At 31.6% G+C, this 24,550-nt stretch overlaps 1 protein-coding gene across 1 annotated transcript in view; it reads right to left on the minus strand.

Moving 5' to 3' along the window:
• Window positions 1-24,550, minus strand: part of LOC127071325 (A disintegrin and metalloproteinase with thrombospondin motifs 12-like) — a 196,019-nt gene that overhangs the window by 171,179 nt on the left and 290 nt on the right. The window contains exons 1-3 of the mRNA XM_051010460.1: window positions 24,005-24,550; window positions 21,462-21,512; window positions 21,110-21,358 (exon numbers count right to left, since the gene is read on the minus strand). The exon at window positions 24,005-24,550 is cut by the window's right edge and continues 290 nt beyond it. Of these exons, the coding sequence (XP_050866417.1) occupies window positions 21,110-21,233 (124 nt within the window). The 5' untranslated portion in view covers window positions 21,234-21,358; window positions 21,462-21,512; window positions 24,005-24,550. The remainder of the gene's footprint in view (window positions 1-21,109; window positions 21,359-21,461; window positions 21,513-24,004) is intronic.

Consider the following 24,550-nt stretch of genomic DNA (forward strand, 5'->3'; position numbering starts at 1 on the left):
TGGAATAATTTATACGATTTTAACGGAGTCCAATCTCAACGTGAGAATAAATCACGATAAATCGATCGATCTGTTAATTCTATGACAAACCACGATTTTCGAACACGTCCCACTCGTTTATTCTCTTCAAAAGTAAAAGAACGAGAGTGCGAAAGAGAAAGAAAAAGAGAAAGAGTTTTCCAACTCCAACAAATTCTTTTTTTTTTTTTCCAACGTTAATTCGCACGGTTGGTATAGAGTTCACTCGGAAGGTGAGAGAGAACAAATTTTATTCCTTTCCTTTTTTCTTCATTTCTCTTTCTTTTCTTTTCTTTTTTCTTCTTTTTTATTTATACGATTCGCGAATATGCTTAACGAAATAAAGAAAGTAGAAGAGATGAGGAGAAAGAGAGAGAGAGAGAGAGATAGATAGATAGAGATAGAGATAGAGATAGAGAAAGAGAAAGAGAGAGAGAGAGAAACAGATAGAGATAGAGAGATAGAGAAAAACCGAGAAATAAAATGAATTGAAAAACTTTTACGCATCAGGTAACCATCCTCGTCCACAATGAGAGTTATAATAAAAATGATAAAGAAAAAAAAGAAGAGAGAGAGAGAGAGAGAGAGAGAGAGAGAGAGAATAGAAAGAAAGAAAAAAGAAAAAAATTACAAGGAGAAGAAGAAAAGTTTCGTCGTACATGCTCTCTCTCTTTCTCTCTCTCTCTTTACATCTCTACATCTCTCTATCTCTCTCTTCCTTTCTTATGGAGAGATAACGTCACACGATCTTCCTTCCCCAAACGAGAACATTCGCCATGAAGGTGGAATTTCTTAGAAAATACTTGGGATGATTCGTGAGCAGAATTTTCGTAATCGAAGCGAGGCCCTAAGTCCTTTCTACTATCGTTCTCATCTTTATTCCCATGAAAGAGATATATCATCCGTCCCTTCGACGAACCATTAAAGAGAAAGAGAAAAAGAGAAAGAGAGAGAGAGAGAGAGAGAGAGAGAGAAAGAGGATCGAAAAAAATTTTTTCTTATGACGAACGCGATGGTTAAAGGCGAATAGGGAGCGATTGTATGCGAAGAAGAGTGGGTGGAAGTGAGATGAGGTGGTGAAGGTGGAAATAAAAAGGGTGAAAGGTACGAACGGACAGGAGGAAGGGTTTCTTCGACGACAGGACGAGAAGTGGGCCGGTGTAAAGATGGTAAAAAGGTGCGGAGAAGAATTCCGAAGAAAATTGCTGACAACTGCAGACGTGTCTCGGTGATAAGACTCTTTCGCTATCTTATTTAGTAGGTAAGCCTCTTAAGAGCTTTGCTGTTTAATTAAGAAGGAGAAGTAAGTTCGAGATATTTTCAAACGAAAAACGTTATAAACCTTCTCGTTTTTTCTCTCTCTGTCTCTATTTCTCTCGCTCTGTCTGTCTTTTTTTATCTTCGTTTTTCTTTTTCCTCTTTTTTTTTTTTTCACGTACCTTTCTTCTTCGAACTTTTGTGTATGTATGCGTGTGTGTGTGTATATATATATGATTGAGTTGCTAGATAACGTGTAAAAAAAGGAAGAAAAAATTGCAATTACTCGGAATCGCAAAGAAATAAAGTAAAGATAGCTTTCTGCAAAGAAATCTTTTTTCTCCGAATCTATAATAAAAATTTAAACGACGTATTTTCATGTTTTATTTCTTGTCGTGTGTATGTGTGTGTGTGTGTTCGTGTACCTATATAGATGCTGAAAATTTCATCGTAATCAATTAACGTTGCTACGAGTTAGGAATATTTAAAAATGAACGAAACGTAGTAGTTACGATTTTTTCCCGCAAAAAATTTGCAGATTTTTTATTTCTTTCGACATCTGTCACCTGTTTGCGTATCAACTGATTTCGATAAAATTTTCACACACACACACACACACATACACACGCACGCGTATTTAGTCGTATTTTTTTATATGTATATATATATGTATATAAATTACTGACAACTAATCTTAACAATGCATACTTTACATTAAATAATACTATATTATATTCACTATATACTCAAACAAAAAGAAAGAAAAAAGAAGAAGAACAACTAATAATACTAATTTAACCATACCCCTTAACCCATCCAATCATCAAACAATGATATATCGTAACAGAATGCTTGATAAGATAATTTATATTCATGGTTAAACGTTGTCATGGTGATGGGAGCAGGACTGAAGGTAGATATAGAGAATGGTTTGAGAAAAAAGGAAAAGAAAACAAGAAAAATATATAGGGTGTATAAAAAACAATATTTCGTCAGAATCCTTCGCTTATACATACATACATACATACATACATACATACATACATACATACATACATACATATATACTCGTTCTATAAAAAGGATCAATTTCCGGGTAATACATTCGACGAAGATTTTTCTGTTTCTCCTTTCATGTTTTTTCGTTTCGCATTTGAAACGTTGGCACAGTCGCCTAAGTATAAAACGCGCGTATCATCGTATTTTTCCACCTTCCCTTTTGCGGGTACACTCAGCTTTCCATCTTTTTCTTGTTATCGCTCGTCCCACTGGCTATCAGACGGAGGAATCGCGATGCTCACAAAGGCCCTTTCGTGGCAACATGCATACAAATGATGTTTATCCATCAATGCCTCGCGGCGCTGCCAATGGATCGTGATGTTTCCCTTCATTCTCTTTCTCTCTCGTTTTCTCTCGTTCTCTCTCTCTCTCTCTCTCTCTCTCTCTCTCTCTATCCATTCGCAATTCAACATTCAATGTTTCCTGATCCGGCCGAAATTTTGACGTTGATGAGTCCAAGTGATAGATGCGCCGTAGATCCATCATGAATACTTTTCTCGGTCGATCGACCTAAGCCTTCGATATTGCCGATTCGATAAGTAATGGCAATTTCGATATCCTCCATCCTATCTGTTTTATACAGAGAGAAAGAGAGAGTGTGAGAGAGAGAGAGAGAAGGATGGGACATGATTCGTATTTTTATTTTTATAAGTATTATACATGGATCTTCGATTGATTATTCTGGAATCACGTCTATTTAAAAAGTTCGAATAAAATCGATTCTTTTTTTTTCTCTTCTACTTTCTCTCTCTCTCTCTTTTTTTTCGAATAATTATTCTTTTTTTCTCTTTTTTTGTTTTTGTTTTTTTACTTTCACCACGTTGGTGTCAACCGATTTCAGGGTGACATCGGATATTGTCAACCGACTCGTTGGAATTCACTCGGATATTTCGGTGACGATTATATTGACTAATTACGAAGGACTTTGATAGATATTTCAAAGAGTGTTTAAAATGGTATGATAGAGAAGTAAGAAATTATTATAAAAATGCTAATGTTGCTTGCTTCATTCAGATAATTATTTTAGTAGGTGAACTTTCGAAAAAGTTCACTCCACTTTGTACACTCAATTTTTTAATTTCCTTGACATTGCTATCTTCGATGATTTCGTCGATAATTAATTCCTTTAAATCCTTTTGCAATAACATCCGCGACGAGCTCGTTATCGCTACTATCGCATTTATCAATGTCCGAATCGAAATTCAATGAAAAGAGAAGAATAGAAATTCGAAAAGAAAAAAGAAAGAGAAAGAATCATACAAAAAAATAATCTCTTTCTTCGAATCGTTTTTTAATTATCTAATGATTCTTTTAAATCGTATAATACATAAATATACCGCCGTGAGAGTAATCATAAAAAATAATCAAAAAAATGTGAAAATAATGATGAAAGACCGATCGTAATTTTTTTCCTTAATCGTTTATAAACGACGATGTAAATAAAGATATAAAAAATATATATATAAAATAAAAAGAAAAATAAAAAGAAAAATAAAAAGAAAAAGAAAACAAAATCAAAGGATATCACGTACGATTCGACTGAATCACGACGAACGAAACGTTTAATTACTTAACATTCAGATGATGCGTGATTGTGACGAAAAAAAAGAAAGAAAAGAAAAAAAAATTCTCGTTATTATGTTTCTTAACGTAACTCTTTTTTTTTATCTTTCTTTTTCTTTTTTTTTTGTTTTTCATCCAACTCATCCAAGTAAGTCGCGCCTGGCTCCATATTCAATCTAAAGTTTTCAGAAAAATTAACCTCTTTCTCACTTTGTCTGCTTTTTCATTCTTTCCTTTCCTCAAACTTATTCAATTTTGCTGTATTACAGGTTAATACCGGCGAAGGAAACGTCGAAGATTTGTTTCGAGAGCGAAAGAACGTATTTTACTATTTAATTATATAAGAATTTTCTTCTGGCGAAGATGAAACGTTTACAGAACGAGTTGAAATACATCTTTATTGTCGAATTTATTTATTTTTCAAAGTACGAGCTTCTTTTAGTAAGTAATCAAAGTAATTGATTCACACAACAACTACTACTACTACTACTACAAAAACAAACAACGTTCTACAAACTTTAAGTTATCTCGATGTTTCGAAATTCAAAACATATTAGATTCTCGATTGAAGCATCACTTTACGAAAATATGTGTATCTTCGTTCGAAAAAGAAAAACTTTTCAAGAAACTCAACCGAGGGAATGAAAAAGTACGTTATTAATCGAAAACTTTAACTTTATCGTTGTTTATCGCATTCAAATTTATGATATCGAAGTATTAAAAATTTCGTTGTTTCGTTTCTTCGAGCAAACAAACGTTATTGCAAGTGACTTTTCTTTCTGTAGAATTCGATACGTCGTATATCGTTACGTGTACACGTTATAACCGATTAATATTATAAATAATTATATATTATAATTAGAACACGTAATATAATATACAGATTATATATTAAGATATTATATATTAAGAGTTAATTGAATATTAGAAGCAATAAAAAAAAAATCTATATATATATATAATACTATTGATCGTATAACTATACACTAATATCTCATTAAATTATTAACACTATTCCTCTAAAATAATTTTCGAAGATACTCGATTAAAATATCTACCTAATTCAGATATAACCAAAAATTCTTTCGTAATCTTGAAATATATTTGACGAAATGAATCACAAAAACTATTCTTAATATATTTCCTTTCTACTGTTCCTAACAAACAAGATATATAACTAACTCTTCATTTATAATCAACCAGTACATATATATATATACACACGAACATACAATTCTACCTACATATATATATATATATATACACACATATATATACATATTTAAGTATATACCTACGTACATACGAGAAACAAAAACGGCACTTTAAACTTTCTCCTTCCTGTTTTTCGATCTACATATATACATACATACATACATACATACATACATACATACATCGTTTATTCCTGCTACGAATCTCTCTCTCTCTCTCCCTCCCTTTAGTTAGTGTTTCGAAAAGTTTTCTATCGTTGAATTTCGCGCGTTAGAGTTATGCGCGCGGGAAAGCTGAATATCGTACAGCCGTTGCTACTGAGTGTAAATCTACTTGGCCGCTTGGGTATTATAAAAGGGCTTTCGACGGCATGGAAGTCCGCTCAAAAAGTACGTGTATACGGCACTTTGCTTTGGCTCATGTCCAACGGGGTCGGTGTTACGTTTCTCGATTCGAATTTAACCGACTCTCTCTCTCTCTCTCTCTCTCTCTCTCTCTCTCTCTCTCTCTCTCTCTCTCCATTCACCACCCTCACTCTCATCCCCATCCTCATCCCCACTCTACCATATCCAACTCTAGTATCTTTTCATCCCTCTATCCAATCCCCTTCTATCTGTTGTTACCGATACATCTCTGAAAATACTGTATTCGCTTAACGATCATTTCCAATCGCGCGGTGCAACTTTCGAAAATAAAAAAAAATAAATAAATAAATAAATAAATAAATAAATAAATGAAAAAGAAGAAAATAAAAAGATAGAAAAAAAAGGAAGAGGGATGAGGGAAAAATCCTACGATAAGTCGGAACTTTCGTCGCTTTAAAAGCGAAACACTGTTGAAATCGTTTGCCAATTTGTAATGTTTGAATAGCAGTATTATGTACGATGTTATTTTATCTCCTTTTTTCTTCTTTTTTTTTTTTTTTTTTTTTGTAGATTTTGTACGATGTCGTCCAAAACGATACGAACGATTATTACGATCGAATAACTTTCCGAACGAATAAATTTGCTCCTTTTTTCTTTTTCTTTTCTTTTTTTTCTCTTTTTCTTTCTTTTATTGAATGAAAATGTATAGCCGTTCGTCGAAGAAAAGATATTAATTTGATTCTTTGACGATTACAATGATGAAACTCGCGTGTGTAAACGTATTATACACGTGAACGTTTTTGTATAATGTTTTATTTGACGTGGATAATCTTTAATTAGATAATTTTTAATCAGATTATTTTTGTAATGTATTTACGTCGGAATTTATTTATAAAACTGTATGGACCTACGAAATAAACTTGACTCGAACTACTCAAATATTATTTCAAATTAGATATTAATTTTTTTTTATAAGATTATGACGAAAAACAAAAAAAAAGAAAAAAAGAACTGGTTCAAGACTAATCTAGATTAACGACATTTCGACGTAATGATATCCGATTATTATTTATCTTATTCGAATACAAATTTATATATCGCGTTCTGATTACTCTCGCAAGAAATTAAAAGACATTTGACGTCTATTAAATTCTATATTATATTAATCGTAGGTATTACAATACTTACTGTACACGAAATATATAATGTGAAACAATCTAACTCGTTAGATTAACTTTTCAATTTGTTTGACAATTTTCGACGGAGAAAATTACAGGCGAAATACGAAACAACAAGTAGTTCGCGTGCTATCAAAGATTTATGCAATTTACATATGTATGTGTGTGTGTGTGTGTATACATATATACATATGTACGATGCTTGGGAGTATGATTTTAGCAAAGTTGTATAATATTACCGACGATATTAACTGCGAGTTTACGGCTATGCTAAATATTTGATCTTACTGTTATTATTATTATTATTATTATTATTATTATTATTATTATTATTATAATTATTGTTGTTGTTGTTATTGTTATTATCATTATTATACGAGGAGGAAAACGTTGACGATATTATCAATTTTTAACTTTGCGCATTATCATGCGCATCTACCTGAATGAAATCGCGAATCGTATTAATTTTAGATAACTGTACGCTACGCGTCATATATCTATAACTATAGTAATTAATACGTAATAATATCATATACGTAATATATCAATTCATAGACGAACATCTTTCCTGATTGATGCGTCGAAAGAAGAAAAGCAAAGTTGAATTATAAGCATATCTGTATAGATTAAAAAAAAATATATACATATATATATTGCGTCCTGGTTTACTTCTGATATAACCACAGCACGTAACATTGCTTAATATTGTATATGAATAAATTAAAAAAAAAAAAAAAAAGAATATAGGAATGGAATAAATTCCAACGTGAATATCATATTATAGATATAAGATCTAGGGTAGTATGCTGCGAACGTCGCTCTTGGCAAGGAAAAACGCGCAAAATGGCGTACTCGGTGTTACCACGCACGATTCTCATCGCATTATTCGACTTTTCCCAAAGGAAGATGCACGTTCATGAAGAGTTTTGCAAAAGAGAGAGAGAGAGAGATAGATAAAGAAAAAGAGAAAGAAAGAAAGAGAGAAAGAGAGAGAGAGAGAGACGAACGCCACTACAGTGAACCATGACCAAACCATTTTCTTCGAGGTACGAGCGGAATTGTAACGAACGAGAATAAAAGAAAAGAAAACTTATGGTCGTCTCACGTTCAACATATCGTGTGCCAAAAGAAACGTAATAGAAACAAGGGATGAAACAATGATTGTCTTATTGTATCAAATAGGATTAATTTTTTTGATCGAAGAGAAGAAAAAATAATTCGATCAGAAAAAAATCGATTCGAATAAAAAAAAAAAAAGAAGAAAAAAGAGGATTAATTCGTTATTGAGGAACGATATTAAAAAAAAAAATGTTCGTTCTTATAATTACATGGTCCATATAGACTTTCAAGAAAATCGAACGTTTTTGAGTTTTCCAAATATTTGTTAAAAAAAGAATGTATATATAGATATATTTTTCACGTTCTTTAATTTGTAAATTGGATGCATTCTATCATCAGGCTTATCTAAAAACACGATTACGTTGTATCACGTTCTAATGATCGGATGTAATCCATACCCAAATCAAAAGCTAAAAATCACAATTAAATGGTTTGCGGTTTGATTTCAATTAGTTTACATTTAGTCCGAGTTTGATTTCGATTGATTTGGGTTCGCGCCAGGATTTGCGTCGGGATGGCTTGCAATTAACTGTAATAATAAATCTTGATTATAAAAACCATCAAACCCAAAATTATTTTTCAATTAGGACAGTTAGATTTATTGTTAAGTTTCAGTTAATTTGTTAAGTTCCGTTCATTTTTTTATTAACGAAATGAAACGTGAGACATACATAGATACATACATACATATATACATACATTACAAATTATATCAAAAACGTATATAAAAAAATTTTGATATCTTTAAGATCGACATCGATCCAATATTATAGACGATATAAAACTCTGACTCAAAGTGACAATGTCAAAAAAAATTTTCCACGAGTATTTCGTAAATTAAAGTAGTGCGATGATGTTCATAAGAAAAAAAAAAAAATTCTTTCTAATTTTTAATATCTAAAACCCATTCAAAAATCATTGATAACAAAATGAAGTGAACATACATTTTTATATGATTACTATTATTTTTCTTTTCTTCTTTTTCTCACGTATTTTTTTTTTCTTTTTCTTTTTTCTTTCTTTCTTTTTAATTTATTCATACGATTTCAATTGTACGGAACGAAACGTTCGAGCATGAATGATGTCCAAGAGAAACTGATTTTTCTCTTAATTTATTAAAATATATTACGAACACCCACACACACATATACATAAGCAGAAACACAAAAAGACGATGAAAAGTATAACTCGAGAACTCGCTTTGTGAAAACCGTTCGATATTCGTTACTCGACTGACTGTTCATTGTTCCTTTAACGTTTCGTTATCATCATGACAATACGTACGGAAAAACACATGGTCGTCTTTTTACTCGACAAGTGATAAAACAAGACAAAGACTGTAAAATCGTTAAATTTAATCCTCATCCGTGAAAAAAGTTACATCTTGATCGTAACTATGTATAGTATATACGTATAATTTTCTTAACATAAATTATTACAAAATGATAGAAATTTAATAATAATAATAATAATAATAATAATAATAATAATAATAATAATAATAATAATAATAATAATAATAAAAATAAGAATTAATAAACTTGATCATTAAATTTTTTCTCTAAAAACTAATATTACTATTTGTTATATTAATATTGTTTATTATCCTGAAAAAAAAAAATAAGTAAAAAATAATTTATATAATAATAACTTTATAATAATTCCTCTTAAAAAGTGCATACGTATACGTATGTGTGTGTGTGTGTGTGTATATATATATATATATATATATATATATATATATATATATATATATATATATATATATATATAATAGAAATAATAATTATAACAACAATAGATAAATTTGATTATAAAATTTTTTCCGTAAAAACGAACGTTATCACGCGATATTATTTATTATCCTGACAAAATAAAAGAAATAAAAAAATAATAATTATGGAATAGTTCGTCGTCGTCATTGTCGTCTCCTGTAAATTTCAATTAACCAACTAAGTTTGAATTTAATTATTTGACAAAAAAGAATTTCTTCAATCGTGAAGTTCAGTTCGGAAATGATTTATTTCAGTTTTCGAATTCCGGTCTTGCAAGACGATGTCCGTCCACAATTAGGTCATTCGCGTGTGGCACGTGATAGAACGAAGTTGGTGTATTAAATTAACGACCGGCTTCAATTAATTAGCTGGCTTAAAGGATAATCCGTCTTCTTGACTCCGTAACCAAACGGTAATACCAAAATGAAATTGCCTTAAACGAACGTGTTCTCGCCGTATATCGACTCGTCTCGTCGGTTCGACGTTTTCTAAATTTATTCGTTAATCATGGACGAAAGAAACTGACGTCAAAAAAAAAAGTGAGAGAGAGAGAGAAAAGAAAAGGGGATGTGAGAAAATAAAGGATTGAGAAAAGATTTCTTCTCGTTAAGAAAAAAAAAAAAAAATGGACATCGAAAATATCGAATTTTTTGCGAGGCTCGATTTAAGAGAAAGAGGTATTATATACGAATTGCGATTAATATAAATTTGTTAGATCGTAATAAAATTTGATTTCACATTTTTTCCATTTATCTATAAACGTATTCAAATCTGGAATTTAATATCGGTATTTTCTCTCAATAATTCGAAACCGATATTTTTGGAATATCGGTATTTTGTCAATCGTTGTTAACGAAAATCGATGTGTGTGTGTGTATATATATATATATTATCGAAAAAAAAATGATAATAATATTAATCGAAATAAATACCGATATTTATGATAGGTTAAGACCAACGCGTCTTTTTTTTTTTCTTTCTGTATAATTAAAAAGAATAAAAATATTTTCCATCTAATAATCGATATTTAATTTTTCTTCTCGCGATAAAAATAACTAAACAGTTAGCTTGGTTTCTTCATTAGAAAGATTTCTATACTGTATCGATTTCGTTATGACTTTTCTTATTTAAATACGCAATAAAAAATAATCAACGATTTTAAATACCTTGCTTACAAAAATATAATAAAAATTAAAATAGATAAAATAAAAAAATAAAAAGATCGAAAAAATCATCGATAAATATCGAGAAAGACATCGACATATTTTATTATACAAAGTCATACTATTCTTACGTTTCGATTTATAAATATAAGAATGAGAGCGTAGAACCGACAAAAAATGTCGATTTAATACCGATATTTTCTCTCTCTCTCTCTCTCTCTCTCTCTTTCTCTCCGTTTTCTTTTTTTATACCTTCGATAAAATTCCCTGGACTTTAAAGTCATGAACTTTACGATTGCACCAACAGTTACAAAAACACACCTTGTATATGTATAACACGCGCTAACCTCGCTCGAAGTTGTCAGAATACATATCAGATTCTCCGGAGAATAAGGATGGAATAAAAGTTTGCATTTTCTGCTTTTTTTCCCTCTCCTTTTTCTTTTCTTTTCTCTTTCTTTTTTCTTTTCTTTCTTTTTTTCTTTCTTTCTTTTTTTTTTTGAACAGCAATAGTCGAGTTGAAAGCTAAAAGTTTTCTCTCCGACGTCTCTAAAAGTCTCGACGCTATTCTTTCACCTCTCTTCTCTTCTCTCCTCTTCTCTCTTTCTCTCTCTCTCTTTTTTTTCACTCCTTTCTATCTCTTTCCTTCATAAGAGAACTACATTTAAAGTGTATATCTTATCGCAGAGGCGTTATTTCGAAATAATCTCTCTTTTCGATCCGATCAAAAAAGTTTAACAATGGAGGAACAAAGAAAATTTTATAACAACATATCTATCTCTTTCGGAGCGAAGAAAAAGCGAAGATAACGAGGATTCTTCGAAACTATTTTTTTTTTTTTTGAGATTTTAAGCAATCGTCAACGATTCTCTCAGCTCGAATTTGAATTATTCGGAAAAAAAAAGATCGAATTGTCTTCTAAACGTCAAAAAAAGTTTGCTCAAAGGAATTAAAATTAACGCGACCATCTAAAGATCGTCGATCAACATTTTTTTCTTCTTTTTCTTTTTTATCTTTTTGTAAAATAAACGATCGACGTATAGAAATATTTCATTCGATATAAATAAGTATACCGCGTTAGATTTACGTCATTTCCTGTTACGTACTTACTCATAATTTCAATGAAAATACCGATCAAATCTATTTGAAATATTGACAAAAGTACTTCAAAAATTAACCGGTCGAATAAATCACTATCACGAATTAATTATTTCACGTTGGAATAATCGTTTGAATATCTTAACCACAAAGGCGGCTTTATCATTGAAATTAGTAAACTATTGCAAATCCTTTGAACACCATGTACCTCCGAGTATACGTACATTTTCGGACGATCATATTATAAATACATAACGTCGATGAAAAGTCGCTGAAATTCTTTGTGAGAGAGATAAAACGAAAAAAAAAAAAAAAAGAAAAAGAAAGAACACAAAAAAGAAAAGAAAAGAAGACGAAAAAAAAATGTCAGTCGATATCAGTCTTTGATTTCTTTTTATTTTTCATCGCGCCGAAATCGATAAGCACCATTGTAAAAAGTACTATTTTACACGTACTTACATACACATCTACGTAAGCATAACGTGTACGTACATCGTATATCATTCCTCGTAAATAACAATCACGAATTAATTATTTCACTTTCGATATTGTCAAAATTAATAACAGTCTAAACAACTTAACCACAAACGCTTCAGCATTGAAATTACTAAACTATTGCAAATCCTTTGAACACTATGTACCTCCGAATATTCGTACACTTTCTGACGATCGTATTATAAATATATAACGTCGATGAAAAGTCGGTGAGGTTCTTTGTGAGAGAGAGAGAGAGAGAGAGAGAGAGATAAAATGATAAAAAAGAAAACAAAAAGAAGAAGAAGAAGTAAGAAAGAAAGAATACAACAAAAAGAAAAAGAGAAAGAAAAAAAATGTCAGTCGATATCAGACCTTGATTTTTTTTCTTTTTTTTTTTTTATCGTATCGATATCACAGACGCCGTAAAAGGACTAGTTACACGACTTATATGCATATATATGTATATATATTATGTATGTATACACATCACACAAACATATACATACATATATATCTATGTATATTGTATATCATTCCTCGTACGTGCTATTTGCGGTATCGGCATAAAACATCAAAGGGAAACCGTAACGTCGACGCGTAAACTGCACTCTTCCACTTCGTCCTCCTCATCCTCGTTCTCATCCTCAACCTCATCCTCATCCTCATCCTCATCCTCATCCTCATCCTCCTCTTCCTTCTTCTCCTCTTTCTCCTTGTCCTCCTTGCCATCACATGCCTTAAGAGGAGAAACCTGGCTGTACTACGATTTTACGCTCTTAAACAAATCTAATTTTGTGCGACAAATATTGAAGCTGTTATACGAAGTCGCACGAGCACGTAGGGTTGAAATGGTTTCAGAATGTAGAATAAACAAACGTGATATACGTATAGACGTATAGGTATGTATTTATGCATTTATGCGTGTATGCATGTATATATGTACAAGTATATATACACATACACACGTACACCATTTTAAATTGTTTGACTTTGTTGGTCTCTTGATCGCGTTAACTCGAACATTCATATTTTTATAGACGAAGAGGATGAGATCGTGGACAGTCGACTATTCGTTGAAAATTTACAATTTTTCATGTTGGTTTTCGAACGTTTCTCAAAACGATTGGTTTTCTTTCCCGTTTTTTTTTCTTTTTCTCCTTTTTTTTTTATAGTGACTTTACTATCGTTCAAAAAGATTTCTTTTTTTTTTTTTCGAAAATACTAATTCTAAAATAGATTCTCCTAGCGAACGATACGATTATATTCTGACAATAACACGGTGATATAATTGTTCGGTCAAGCAGATTCTTTCCTTCTTTTTTCTTTTTTTTTTTTTTCATTGAAAAATGGCAATATTGCTCGAATACGATTCGTTTCTCTAACGATCGATACGATTAATTGATAATAACAAGAATATTGTAATAATAATAATAATAATAATAGATAGATAGATAGTTAGATAACGGAAGGATTGAATTTGACGAAGGAGTTTATCTTGAGAAAAGTGAAGTAGGTAGATATTCCGATCGAAAATATCGTTAAAGTTAAAATTACTCGACATATAATGGGACGATAAACAGTGAAAGAGAGACAGACAGAAAGATAGAGATGGAGAGAGAAAGGAAGAGGGTGTACTTGTTCCATGTCTCTTGGTAAAACGATCTCTCAGAAAGGGTTATTGTATTTTCAAGGAGATTTCCTTGAAAGTACGAGAAGCTCGCATCCGGCCTGGGAAAGCGTTCAGCCGGAAGTCAGATAGTGCGAATCGATGTAAAGCATTCTTGAATTTCTCTGTTACTTTAAAGGGATGAAGAAGAGGAAGAAGGAGAAGGCTGCACGCGTAACAACTCTTCTACTCGTTGCTTCGTTTTTTAATGTTAGTAAAAAAAATAAGAAAAGAAAAGAAAGGTAAAGTAACTAATAACTCTTTCTCGCGTTATTAAACGAACGTATAAAAGAAAAAAAGAGAGAAAGAAAAAATATAGTTTGGACAATGGAAACAAATTAGGTCGGAGTATAATAAAATTTTGAAAAAGGGTACGTTACGTTACGCGTCCGCCATTAGACGCAAGCTCGTCCGCGTGCAAACCGCGAAATCGATATTTAAATTCATTCCATTAATGGATGTCCAATCGTTGAGTAATCTTGTAAACCGAACAATCGCTCGATCTCGTAAATTCGACGAAAATTTGAATGCAGAGCTTCGGGAAATAACGGAAACGCACGATTAAACGTCGATTATGTACATAGATATAGATATATACGTTCGATGTGAATATTGATCTTGATGAATTTATCAACTCTTATATACCTACGCATATATATATATATATATATATGTATGTGTGTGTTTGTGTGGATACGATAAAATAAAAATATGATAAAGTTACATATTTTAATATATAAAAATGAAAAAAGATGTCGATGTTAAATAATAATGTATACGTACATAATCAATTGTGATAAATTATAAACTCAACTATTTATACCTTTCTCCTTTGGAGTTAACTAAAATCGATGCAATTCTAATTTTTCAATAAACGAATAGTTCCGTTCAGGTATGTCGGGCGTTTAAAACGTCTGGAATTCTTACAATTCACCGGGAAAAGATTAATTTACTGTGAATGTTTGACTGTCGGAATAAAAGTATAAAATCGTTTAAATTTTCATTGAGGGAATCGTCGATCGTTCGAACGAAGAATTCCTATAAACGAATGACTTGTTAACCTTCATTCCGATAAAAACTAATTTATAGTAGAAAAATTCTTAATACCTCTAAACAAGATTCTTCAACGAAATAATACGTAAAAATTTCTATCAAAGGTGATCTCATCGATTAAATTTTTATTCAGAAAATAACTTCGCCCTTCGTGTAGCAAACGCGCTTCTCATTATCGTATCTCATAGATTCAAGATTAAGAAAATTACAAAGTCGTTCTCAAAGATTTTATTTGCGAACGTGCGAAGGTGATTTTTAGGGGAAGAAAAAAAAAAGAAAGAAAGAAAAAATCGTTCAATTTGGATTACAAAACCATTGTACTTGTCGTTATTTACGATTATTATCATTATCATTATTATCATTAACATTATCGTCACTATTATGATAAGATCGTACTACGGTATATCGCGAGATCGTGAAAACAAGAACGGTGACAAGAAGGTAGTGAGAAAAAAGAGTAGGTAAGGGGATTGAAGGAGTAAAGTGTGAGAGGAGGGGAGAGAAGGAGGCAAAGTTATAAAGGACGTTCTTCGAACAGCTTGTCTCGCGGCAGAATATTATGCCAACGGTATGCCACACTATGCAACTGCATTCGCGTTTATAACCCGGAACACTAAATAACACGTAACACCTGTGAGATACCGGAGGCTCTTATGTATACCTCTCTCTTTCTCTCTCTCTCTCTCTCTCTCTCTCTCTCTCTCTCTCTCTCCTCTCTGTCTGTTTTTTTTTTCATACTCAACTCCCAACTAATGTCTTTTCCTTCTTCTTCTTCTACTTCTTTTTCTTTTTCTTTTTCTTTTTCTTTTTCTTTACACAAGACGGAACAATGCGTTTCCATATTACTTGAGAGATCGTCTAGTCTTTTCTTCCTCCTTCTCCTCTAATATTTTCGCGCCATTTACTTGAACCGAACGAAAGAGAAAAAAAGAAAAAGAAAGAACGATGAAGTAAAGTGAATATATTCCTGAAGCTGCAAACAAAATACAATCTTTGTTCTTTAAATACGTATTTAATATATTTAAGGGATATTCCTACGTTTACGTCGCGTTTAAGTCGACTATTTTTTTTTTTTTTTTTTAGAAAAATTGTCTAAAAAGGATTAAGATCTGACAAAAAAGAGAGAAAGAGAGAGGAATTGGTTCATTGAAGTTCATTTTTATTTATTTCAGTCGGTATTTTGTATTAATTAACGAGATGTATTTTGTAAAATGAATAATCGATATATCGCATATATGAATATTTGGATCAATATAAATAATTCAATGTGAGTATACAGTCATTTAAATTACGTATTGATATTTTATTATTTTATTATGTTTCTATAAATACTATTTGAAAACTTTATCGTATATAATTTTATTATTGTATAATAAATGAAGCAACAACAACGACAGTACAGGTTTTGCAATCCAAATTGGATTGTTTGCAAAAATCACGTTCAATAACGTTTGCCAAAGCAAATTAATATTTGTTTTTGTTAACATTGTTATAAATATTTATTTTATAAAAAATATTCATCATATGAATATCCAGCACGATTATTATCCATCCGATATAAATTAATAAGACAAATGATAATTAATTATAATAATAATAGTAACAATATTAATAAAAATAACATGATATAGTCCAAAGGATATATGGGTTATTTAAATAAAGGATAAACAGAGAGTAGAAATCGATAAAAGTGAAAAGAGGAGAGACGAAAAAAAAAACTTTGCGAGAGATGAGAGAGAAAAGAGAAAATAAATGTTGTAGGAAATATGTTCCTGCGTTAAAAATCGAAAAAGAAAATACGTAGTAAGTAAGTACTTATACGTATGTATGTACGTTGTTTTAAGAGGAAATAAAGACCGTGCTCGGATAAAAGAATATGTTGACGATAAAACGAATGAATGGTAGAACGAATGGAAAAATCGAACGTTCTACTTTCGCACTTCAATTTTCGCGCGAGCTTCGATATGCCAACGATGATTTATATGAAAATATTTCATACGCCAAATGTCTATTTATCTATTTACATACATAAAAATAAATAAAAAAGAAAATTATGACGTTGCTACGAAATACTTGGAACAAATTGCCGATGATTAGTTTATAATATATTATAGATAACGAATCATGATTAGATACGATTACTGTTGTTGTTATTATTATTATTATTATTACAGTTATTACGATCAAAAGACATATTCTTAGATGAATAATTCTAGTAGGAATTAAATTGTCAAGTTAAAAAAATATATATAACAAATTTATTACTAATAAATTTCTTCAATGTAAATTTCTTCGGATAAAAAAATATTTGTACTCCATTACTATGTGCATATAACCAATTCAAAATTTATATCTTATATAATTTGAATTATCCCATTAAAAATTATTACTTTTATTGAAAAGGAATCATGGATAAATGAAAAAAAAAAAAAAAAAAGAAAATTTCGATAATAATTTGTATTATTAAAGCACAAAACTAATAATGACGCAATATTTCATCGGTAATTAAAATTAATAAGCTATTTAGACGATTGCGCGAATGAACTTTAACTAATTTTAATAACAGGATTTTTAATCAAAAATGTTTCTTTTTTTATCGTAATTAACACTCAACGATTTTTAAAAGTTTTACAATTTTAATTTATATACATATATAGAAATGTAATAGATACGTATATTATATTTCAAATAATTTTCGAAGTGGTTTAATATTAATTAAACAAATTTTTGTAATTGTCGTTGAGATAATTAATAGTAAATAAAAAAATCCAAACAGTAACGTTTTTATCGAATATTCTCAAAAAATTTATAAACATTTATTTGCGAATATATTCGATCTGATTTAAAAAAAAAATATATATATATATAAAATTTTAGATGAAATATGAAAAATATTTTTATTTCATACTTGTATACGAGTAACAAATAAATAAATGAATAAACAAATTAATTAATACGATCAAAATAATCCCACATTTTCTCTAACAATTTTTCTTACTTCCCTTCAATTAATATCAACATATTTATCGAACACAAAGAATTATTATAACTAATACATCTCTCTCTCTCTCTTTTTGCTTGTGTGTATATTTGTAAGTAAAACGAAAAGAGAAAACAATGACCATTCACGTTAGCAAAATCAATGAGAAAGTCAAATAATCTTATGTTTATAATGTACCTATGTACGTTCGATAATACAAACTCAAAATGTCAACGATATTATGACTGACATTGTCGAAGTATGGACGGTAATAACGAACTCGGAAATACGCAACTCGATATTATCGACATTTATAAACCGAAAATTCTGTCGTTTGGCGAGCAACGGTCAACGTCATAGCGAAAACCACATTTTGGTGGGCTAGTCGACATTAGTTCACCATCTACCATCCAACCAAGCAAATTTATCATTGCATGTGAAACAAGGTCGTACGTATACTCATACATATATATATATATATGTATAGGCCACATAAACACAAAGACAAACACGCGTTGTAATTCAGCTTACGGTTTTACTCGAGGGTAGTAAACAAAAAAAAACAAAAATAAGAAAAAAAAAAGGAAGAAGATACGAGAGACGGCTATTTTCTTTTTATTCGGCTAAAGTAGATTAGAAAGAGACGTATGTAGTTATATATACGTATATACATAGCTGTGTGTGTGTGTATGTATGTATCTATGTTCGGATATATATGAACCAACAATAAGTATTTACATCGTAGTTATACCCGAATGAATTCTCACGAAAATAAAATGTTGAAGGTCTTCCTCCCTTTTTTCTTTCTTTTTTTTTTTATTTCTTTTTTCTTTATGATCATAAAGTAGGGAGCATGATACACGGATCTAGCGATTATTGTTTAAGCTGTTTTTATACTATAGCTTCTTTTCCCCTCTCTCATTTATTCATTAATCAAAAGAACGAGAAAATAAAGTTGCGTTACACGTAATAAAAAGTAAGAACGAAGGAAAAAAAAAGAAAAAAGCAATTTGAATAATTAAATTTGTAAGGAATTATAAAAAACTGCGAAACAAAATGGAAGTTATTATTTGAAGATCTGCGAAAACAGTTTCGTGTTCTTTCTTTTATTTTATTTTTCTTTTTTTTTTTTTAACGTCGAACGTTTGTAACAATAGCACAATAAAGAATTAATATTAAAATTTTCGAAAGAAATTGTTCGTTTCTTTAATTGTATATTAATTTTTTTTACCTTGTTACCTAATAATGATACTGCTTCTTTTACTAACATTGTATCGACATAACAATAATGATGATAATAATAATACCTAATAATAAAATAAAGATGAAACAGATCAATCTGTATATCTACGAAATAACCAATTTAATTTCATCCTTGATAACAATAGTCCACTTGTGGATGCACTTGCGGTGCAGTTTTATATGCTGAATTTGTCCTCAGAAAATTCTCCTTGATAACCGAGAAGACATAGAAAAAAAAATAAATAAAAAAAATAAATAATAGTAATAATAATAATAATAATAATAATAATAATAATAACGATAATAATGATAATAATACATATATACCTAATTTGTATATAACAAGTCAATATACTTATATAGATATTAGTCACTTCAAACTCAAATGTACCTTGGTAACTAAAAACATAAAAAAAAAGAAAAAAAATTAATAATAATAATAATAATGATAATAAATAAATAATTAACATATAACAAATTTATATATATATATATATACAATATATTAATAATTTCAATGATATATACGTATATATATATATGTATAATCTGTATATATATTATTCGAATTTAAAAAAAAAATGGAACACAAATTAAAGTGAACGAATGAATGGAGAATGAAAGGATCTCGTTGTAACGTAAAATTTTACGGACTGGACGTGAAACTTCCTATCGGATTGGAGTTTAAAAGCCACGTAAGCGCATCGACGATGTTAGTCAACCGCGACAACATTTGTGAATTCGTCGGATCATCGTACTCCTCTCTCTCTCTCTCTCTCTCTCTCTCTCTCTCTTTCCCTCTCCCTCTGTCTCTCTCTCTCCCTCTCCCTCCCTCTCTTTTTCTCTCTATGTAATTCTGTTCTCTTTCTCTCTCTCCCTCTACCTCTACGCTCGTTTTCCTTTAACGTATGAACCAGCATATGTACATATACGCGTCCACACATATACATATATATATACATATATGTATATAATATACATATACATACATATATATATACATACGTACATACGTATATATAACTACCCTTTTGTTCTCCAGTTTCACATTTTCCTCCTTCTCCCTCACCTTCCCTTTCTCTCTACCCTCTATCCCTCTCCCTCCTTCTCGCTCTTATCCTGTCTCTGATTTTTTTTCTTCTTTTTTTTTCTCTCTCTCTTTTTTTTCCCCATTGCTGTGTACTAATACGTCACCTGACTGACGGAATTTTTATAGAAATTATACGAGCCATTCGTGACGCACGTAAGCTCCCTTCCCCATTCGTATCACTCTTAACGTTATTTAGATCTTACGGAATAATAAGCACCTAAACATTAGAGAGAGAAAGAGAGAGAGAGAGAGAGAGAGAGAGAGAGAGAGAGAGAGAGAGAGAGAGAGAGAGAGAGAGAGAGAGAGATACGTGCGTTAATATATCATCAAATATTAACAACGTGTTGTATTAAAATTTCTAACATTTAAAATTCGTAATTTCTATGTATATATATACGTGACTCGAGAAAGCCTTCCAATTCGATTGCATTCTCTCAATACTGATTAACTATCTCGATTATAATAGTGTCATAGTTTTATCCAAACTTTGTTTTTTGATCGTGTCCATTGCCATTGGCAAAACGCATAAACGCATAACGCAGAAACGCATAAACGCATAATATCGACGTTCAACACCAATTATTAACAAAGTCGTGATAAGAGAGAAAAAAAAAAGAATGGAAATCAACGACGAACAAATAGAAAAAGAAAAAATTTGGATCTCGGAAAATCATACGTTTATATCTTGAAAACCCGAAAACAAGAGGAAAAAGACGTAGAAGTAAAAAAAGAAAAAAAGAAAAAGAGAGAAAGAAAAAGGAAAACAGAAAAGAAGTATCGAAAGAGCTCACCATAGAGTAGCATCCAAAAGATGAAAACGCAGATCATCCTGAGGGACGTGCTCGTGCCATTACCCACGGTGTTATATTGTAAATCCATTCGCAGTGCTTTTACGGTCCATCGTTTCCGGTACATTTCACGATTCTGTTACTTGTACACGTTCAAAAAACGCGCGTAGAGACTCCGTCGAAAAATTTCCTTCTATTTTTCCTTTCTTTTTTTTTTTCTATTTCCTTCTTCCTTCTTTCCAACACTTTCGACTTAACGTCGACGTATAATATATATATATATATTTCTCTCTCTCTTCTTCTTATCTCTTACGATAAAGAATTTTGCACACTCGCGAGGACACCTCTTCCTCACCTTTCAAAAAGTTTTTCGAACACTCGTCACCTTCTCTTCGTAACCCCGTCCCTATCATTAGGTCATCCGTCGGCGTCGTTATCGCACAAAGAAAATACGAATCGTTGTTTCTCTCTCTCTCTCTCTCTCTTTCTCTCTACTTTCTATCTTTTTCTTTCTCTCTATCTCTTTCACTCATTCATTGATTCATTCATTAACTCATTCATTCACTCACTCACTCACTCACTCATTCACGCACTCGTTCACTCGTTGCACTTGCACTTACGCACACGCACACGCACGGACCGCACTCTCTTCTCTCTCCGCTTCTTTCCTTCTCGCAAGGTAGACTAAAACTATTCTAACATAGTATATCATCATCGATCGTCCTCGGCTCCACTTCCAATTTCTACGAATTCTTCGTTTCAAGGACGAAAAATACTACGAAAGAAAAACAAAGATACGGAACGTAACAAAACGAAAAGCAAAACAAAATAGGGACAAACAAATTCACGAGTCTGTAGCAATGTGTTAGTAGCTTTTGACCTTCGTCTCTTTCTCTCTCTCTTTCTCTGTTTCTTTCTCTCTTCGTATACAATCTAAGCAAGAGAGAAACCGACGAACGAACGAGTATATAAAGTATCTTCGCTGTGGTTTTTCTCTTGGCAATTAAGCGAGAATGTCGAGAAATAGGTTGGACGGAGGCTTATGATTAAGCTTAATGCGTGCATTGCGTTGCTCCAAAGGATTTTCCTTTTCTCCTCGGAAACGTTAGCGAAACAAATCTCCTTTTTAGCGTGTGCCACGACATCGCGAGATAAAAGCTTCGAAAAAAAATAGAGATTAAAGTTTTACGAAAGAAGAACAAGGATTTCTTTTGCGAGAATGATGCTCTTCCTTTTTTCTTCTTCTACTTCTTTTTTTTCTTTTCTTTTTCTTTTTTTACTTCCTCCTTTCTCCTTCTCCTCCACTCTTCTTCTTCTTCTTCTTCATCTTTTTCTTTACGCGACGTTCTCAACGCTTCGTTCTCAAACACGACGCGAGCGGCTATTATTACATAGAAGAGAAAAAAGATAAATAAATAAAAAAATAAAAAGGAAAAAAAGAGAGTAAATTCTGACGAAAGAGATTACGTACGGATTAAATGAAAATTTCGAATAATAGACACGTATTGTATAAAATCTAAAGTGTTGTTATCGATAAAGTCGATAAACTGCGTTTTACGTGAGAATGGAAATAAACGTATGAATAGCAATGGGCAAAGGATGTTAATGAATATCTTTTTTTCTTTCTTTTTTTTTTTGGAGGACGAGGGAATGGATTTAAAAAAGAAAAAAGACATATATATAGTATGTAAACGTCTGCACATACGTATGTAGATATATGTAATATACATATGTACACACATACGCGTTCGCTCGCGCGACACACACTGACGCACGAAGAGGAGGAGACACGCACGGACATCGATATCATGACACAAAAGGAACATGCTACCGGCATTTTTGAAATAAACCCACGTATGATAGACACGCAAATAGGATAGACGTATAAGCGGCGCGTAAAATTTCATTTTCTTCGTGAAAATCACAACGAGATACAACACGATGAAACTTTCATCTAAATAAATGTATGTGTGTGTACACACATATATATACATATATAAAAATGTATGTACAAATTTCATACGCACGATGAAACAAAATGCGCGAATTCGTTTTATTAGAGAAATCCTCGCGAAATTATTGTTGGTGATTAGGAACAAAAGAGGAAGGAAAAAGTAAAAAGAAAAAAAAAGAAAAAAGAAAAAAGAAAGAAAGAAAGAAAGAGAAAGAGAAAGAGAGAAGAGTTTACAGCAAAGAACAAAAGAGTCTAAGAGTAATTTCGGTTCGTCGTGAAAAAAGAACCACCTTAGAGACTTGCGAAATTAATTCTCCAAAGAGTGTACGTGCGTACGCGTGTACACGCGAGCGCATGTGTGTGTATATACACGTATGTGTATCCCCATACAGCTTCCATTAATTTCTCCTTTATCCTTCGATATCCGGATTCGTGTTCTATGTCCGGTGAATTCACACAACGACGCGATATTAGCCACCACTAGCAACGCACCACTACCTCCCCCTCCCCCTCCCACCCCTCGACCACCCACCTCTACCTTCTACCGAAACAAGTGGATGATGATAACGAACAAATTACACGCTCGGACATATAACAGTCGGACTTATTACAGCCTGTTGATTTGAAATATGAACGATTGTAGATTTACGCTTGGAGTCGTTACTAGCAAAACTGCTTTCAACGTATTCATTTAGAGAAAGGAGAGAGAGAGAGAGAGATAATTCGAGATTAATTTCGAATCCTTCGAAACAGATACGAAGTAAGATCAAACAATACGAACGCGATCTTATGATTCGTACATCATTAAAATCTTCATTTAGAAAACGATTCATTCGAACTTACTTTCTTTCTTCTTTCAATTGAAAGTAGAAAAAGAAAGGAAGATGGAAGGAAATGAAAGAAAAAATAGAAGAGAAATATGGTGAAAACGTAGTACGGTCTACCAGCTGACCCTTTCTTGACGTCCTCAACAAATCTCTTCAGTTAAGAACTAAGGAGAATCTTTACGATGATGCCCCGAAAGCTTGTTGATTCAGTACTTTTCAGAAGAACGAAGGAATCCCTTATGTTGACCAAGTAACACAAGAAGTTTCTTCCTCTGCGAACTGATTCACGAAAAATGAGTAAACGCGCGGGGTTGGTGGGGTATGATGAGGCGTAAAAATGAGTTGGGAAAAAGAAAAGAGAACCGGGCTTTTCTGGAAAAGCTTACGTTCTTTTTTTTTTGTTTGAAAAGAGAAAAAGAAAAAAAGAAGAAAGTAAAGAAAAAACGAACATTTACGAGAATGACGACGACGACGACGACAATAACACAAATAAAAAGTATACACGAGTCACGAATAATCGTTGGCACGTGGTCGGTTTCAAAGATCTCTTTATCAATCTTAACACCCAAGTTCTATCACGTTTAGATCATTCGCGTAAAATACTTGTACTTTCTGCTGTCCGAGAGTAGAAGTGACGAAAAGATAGAGGAGAGAGAGAGAGAG

This window comes from Vespula vulgaris, chromosome 21 (assembly GCF_905475345.1).
Source record: "Vespula vulgaris chromosome 21, iyVesVulg1.1, whole genome shotgun sequence".
In the NCBI taxonomy this organism is placed as follows: Eukaryota; Metazoa; Arthropoda; class Insecta; order Hymenoptera; family Vespidae; genus Vespula; species Vespula vulgaris.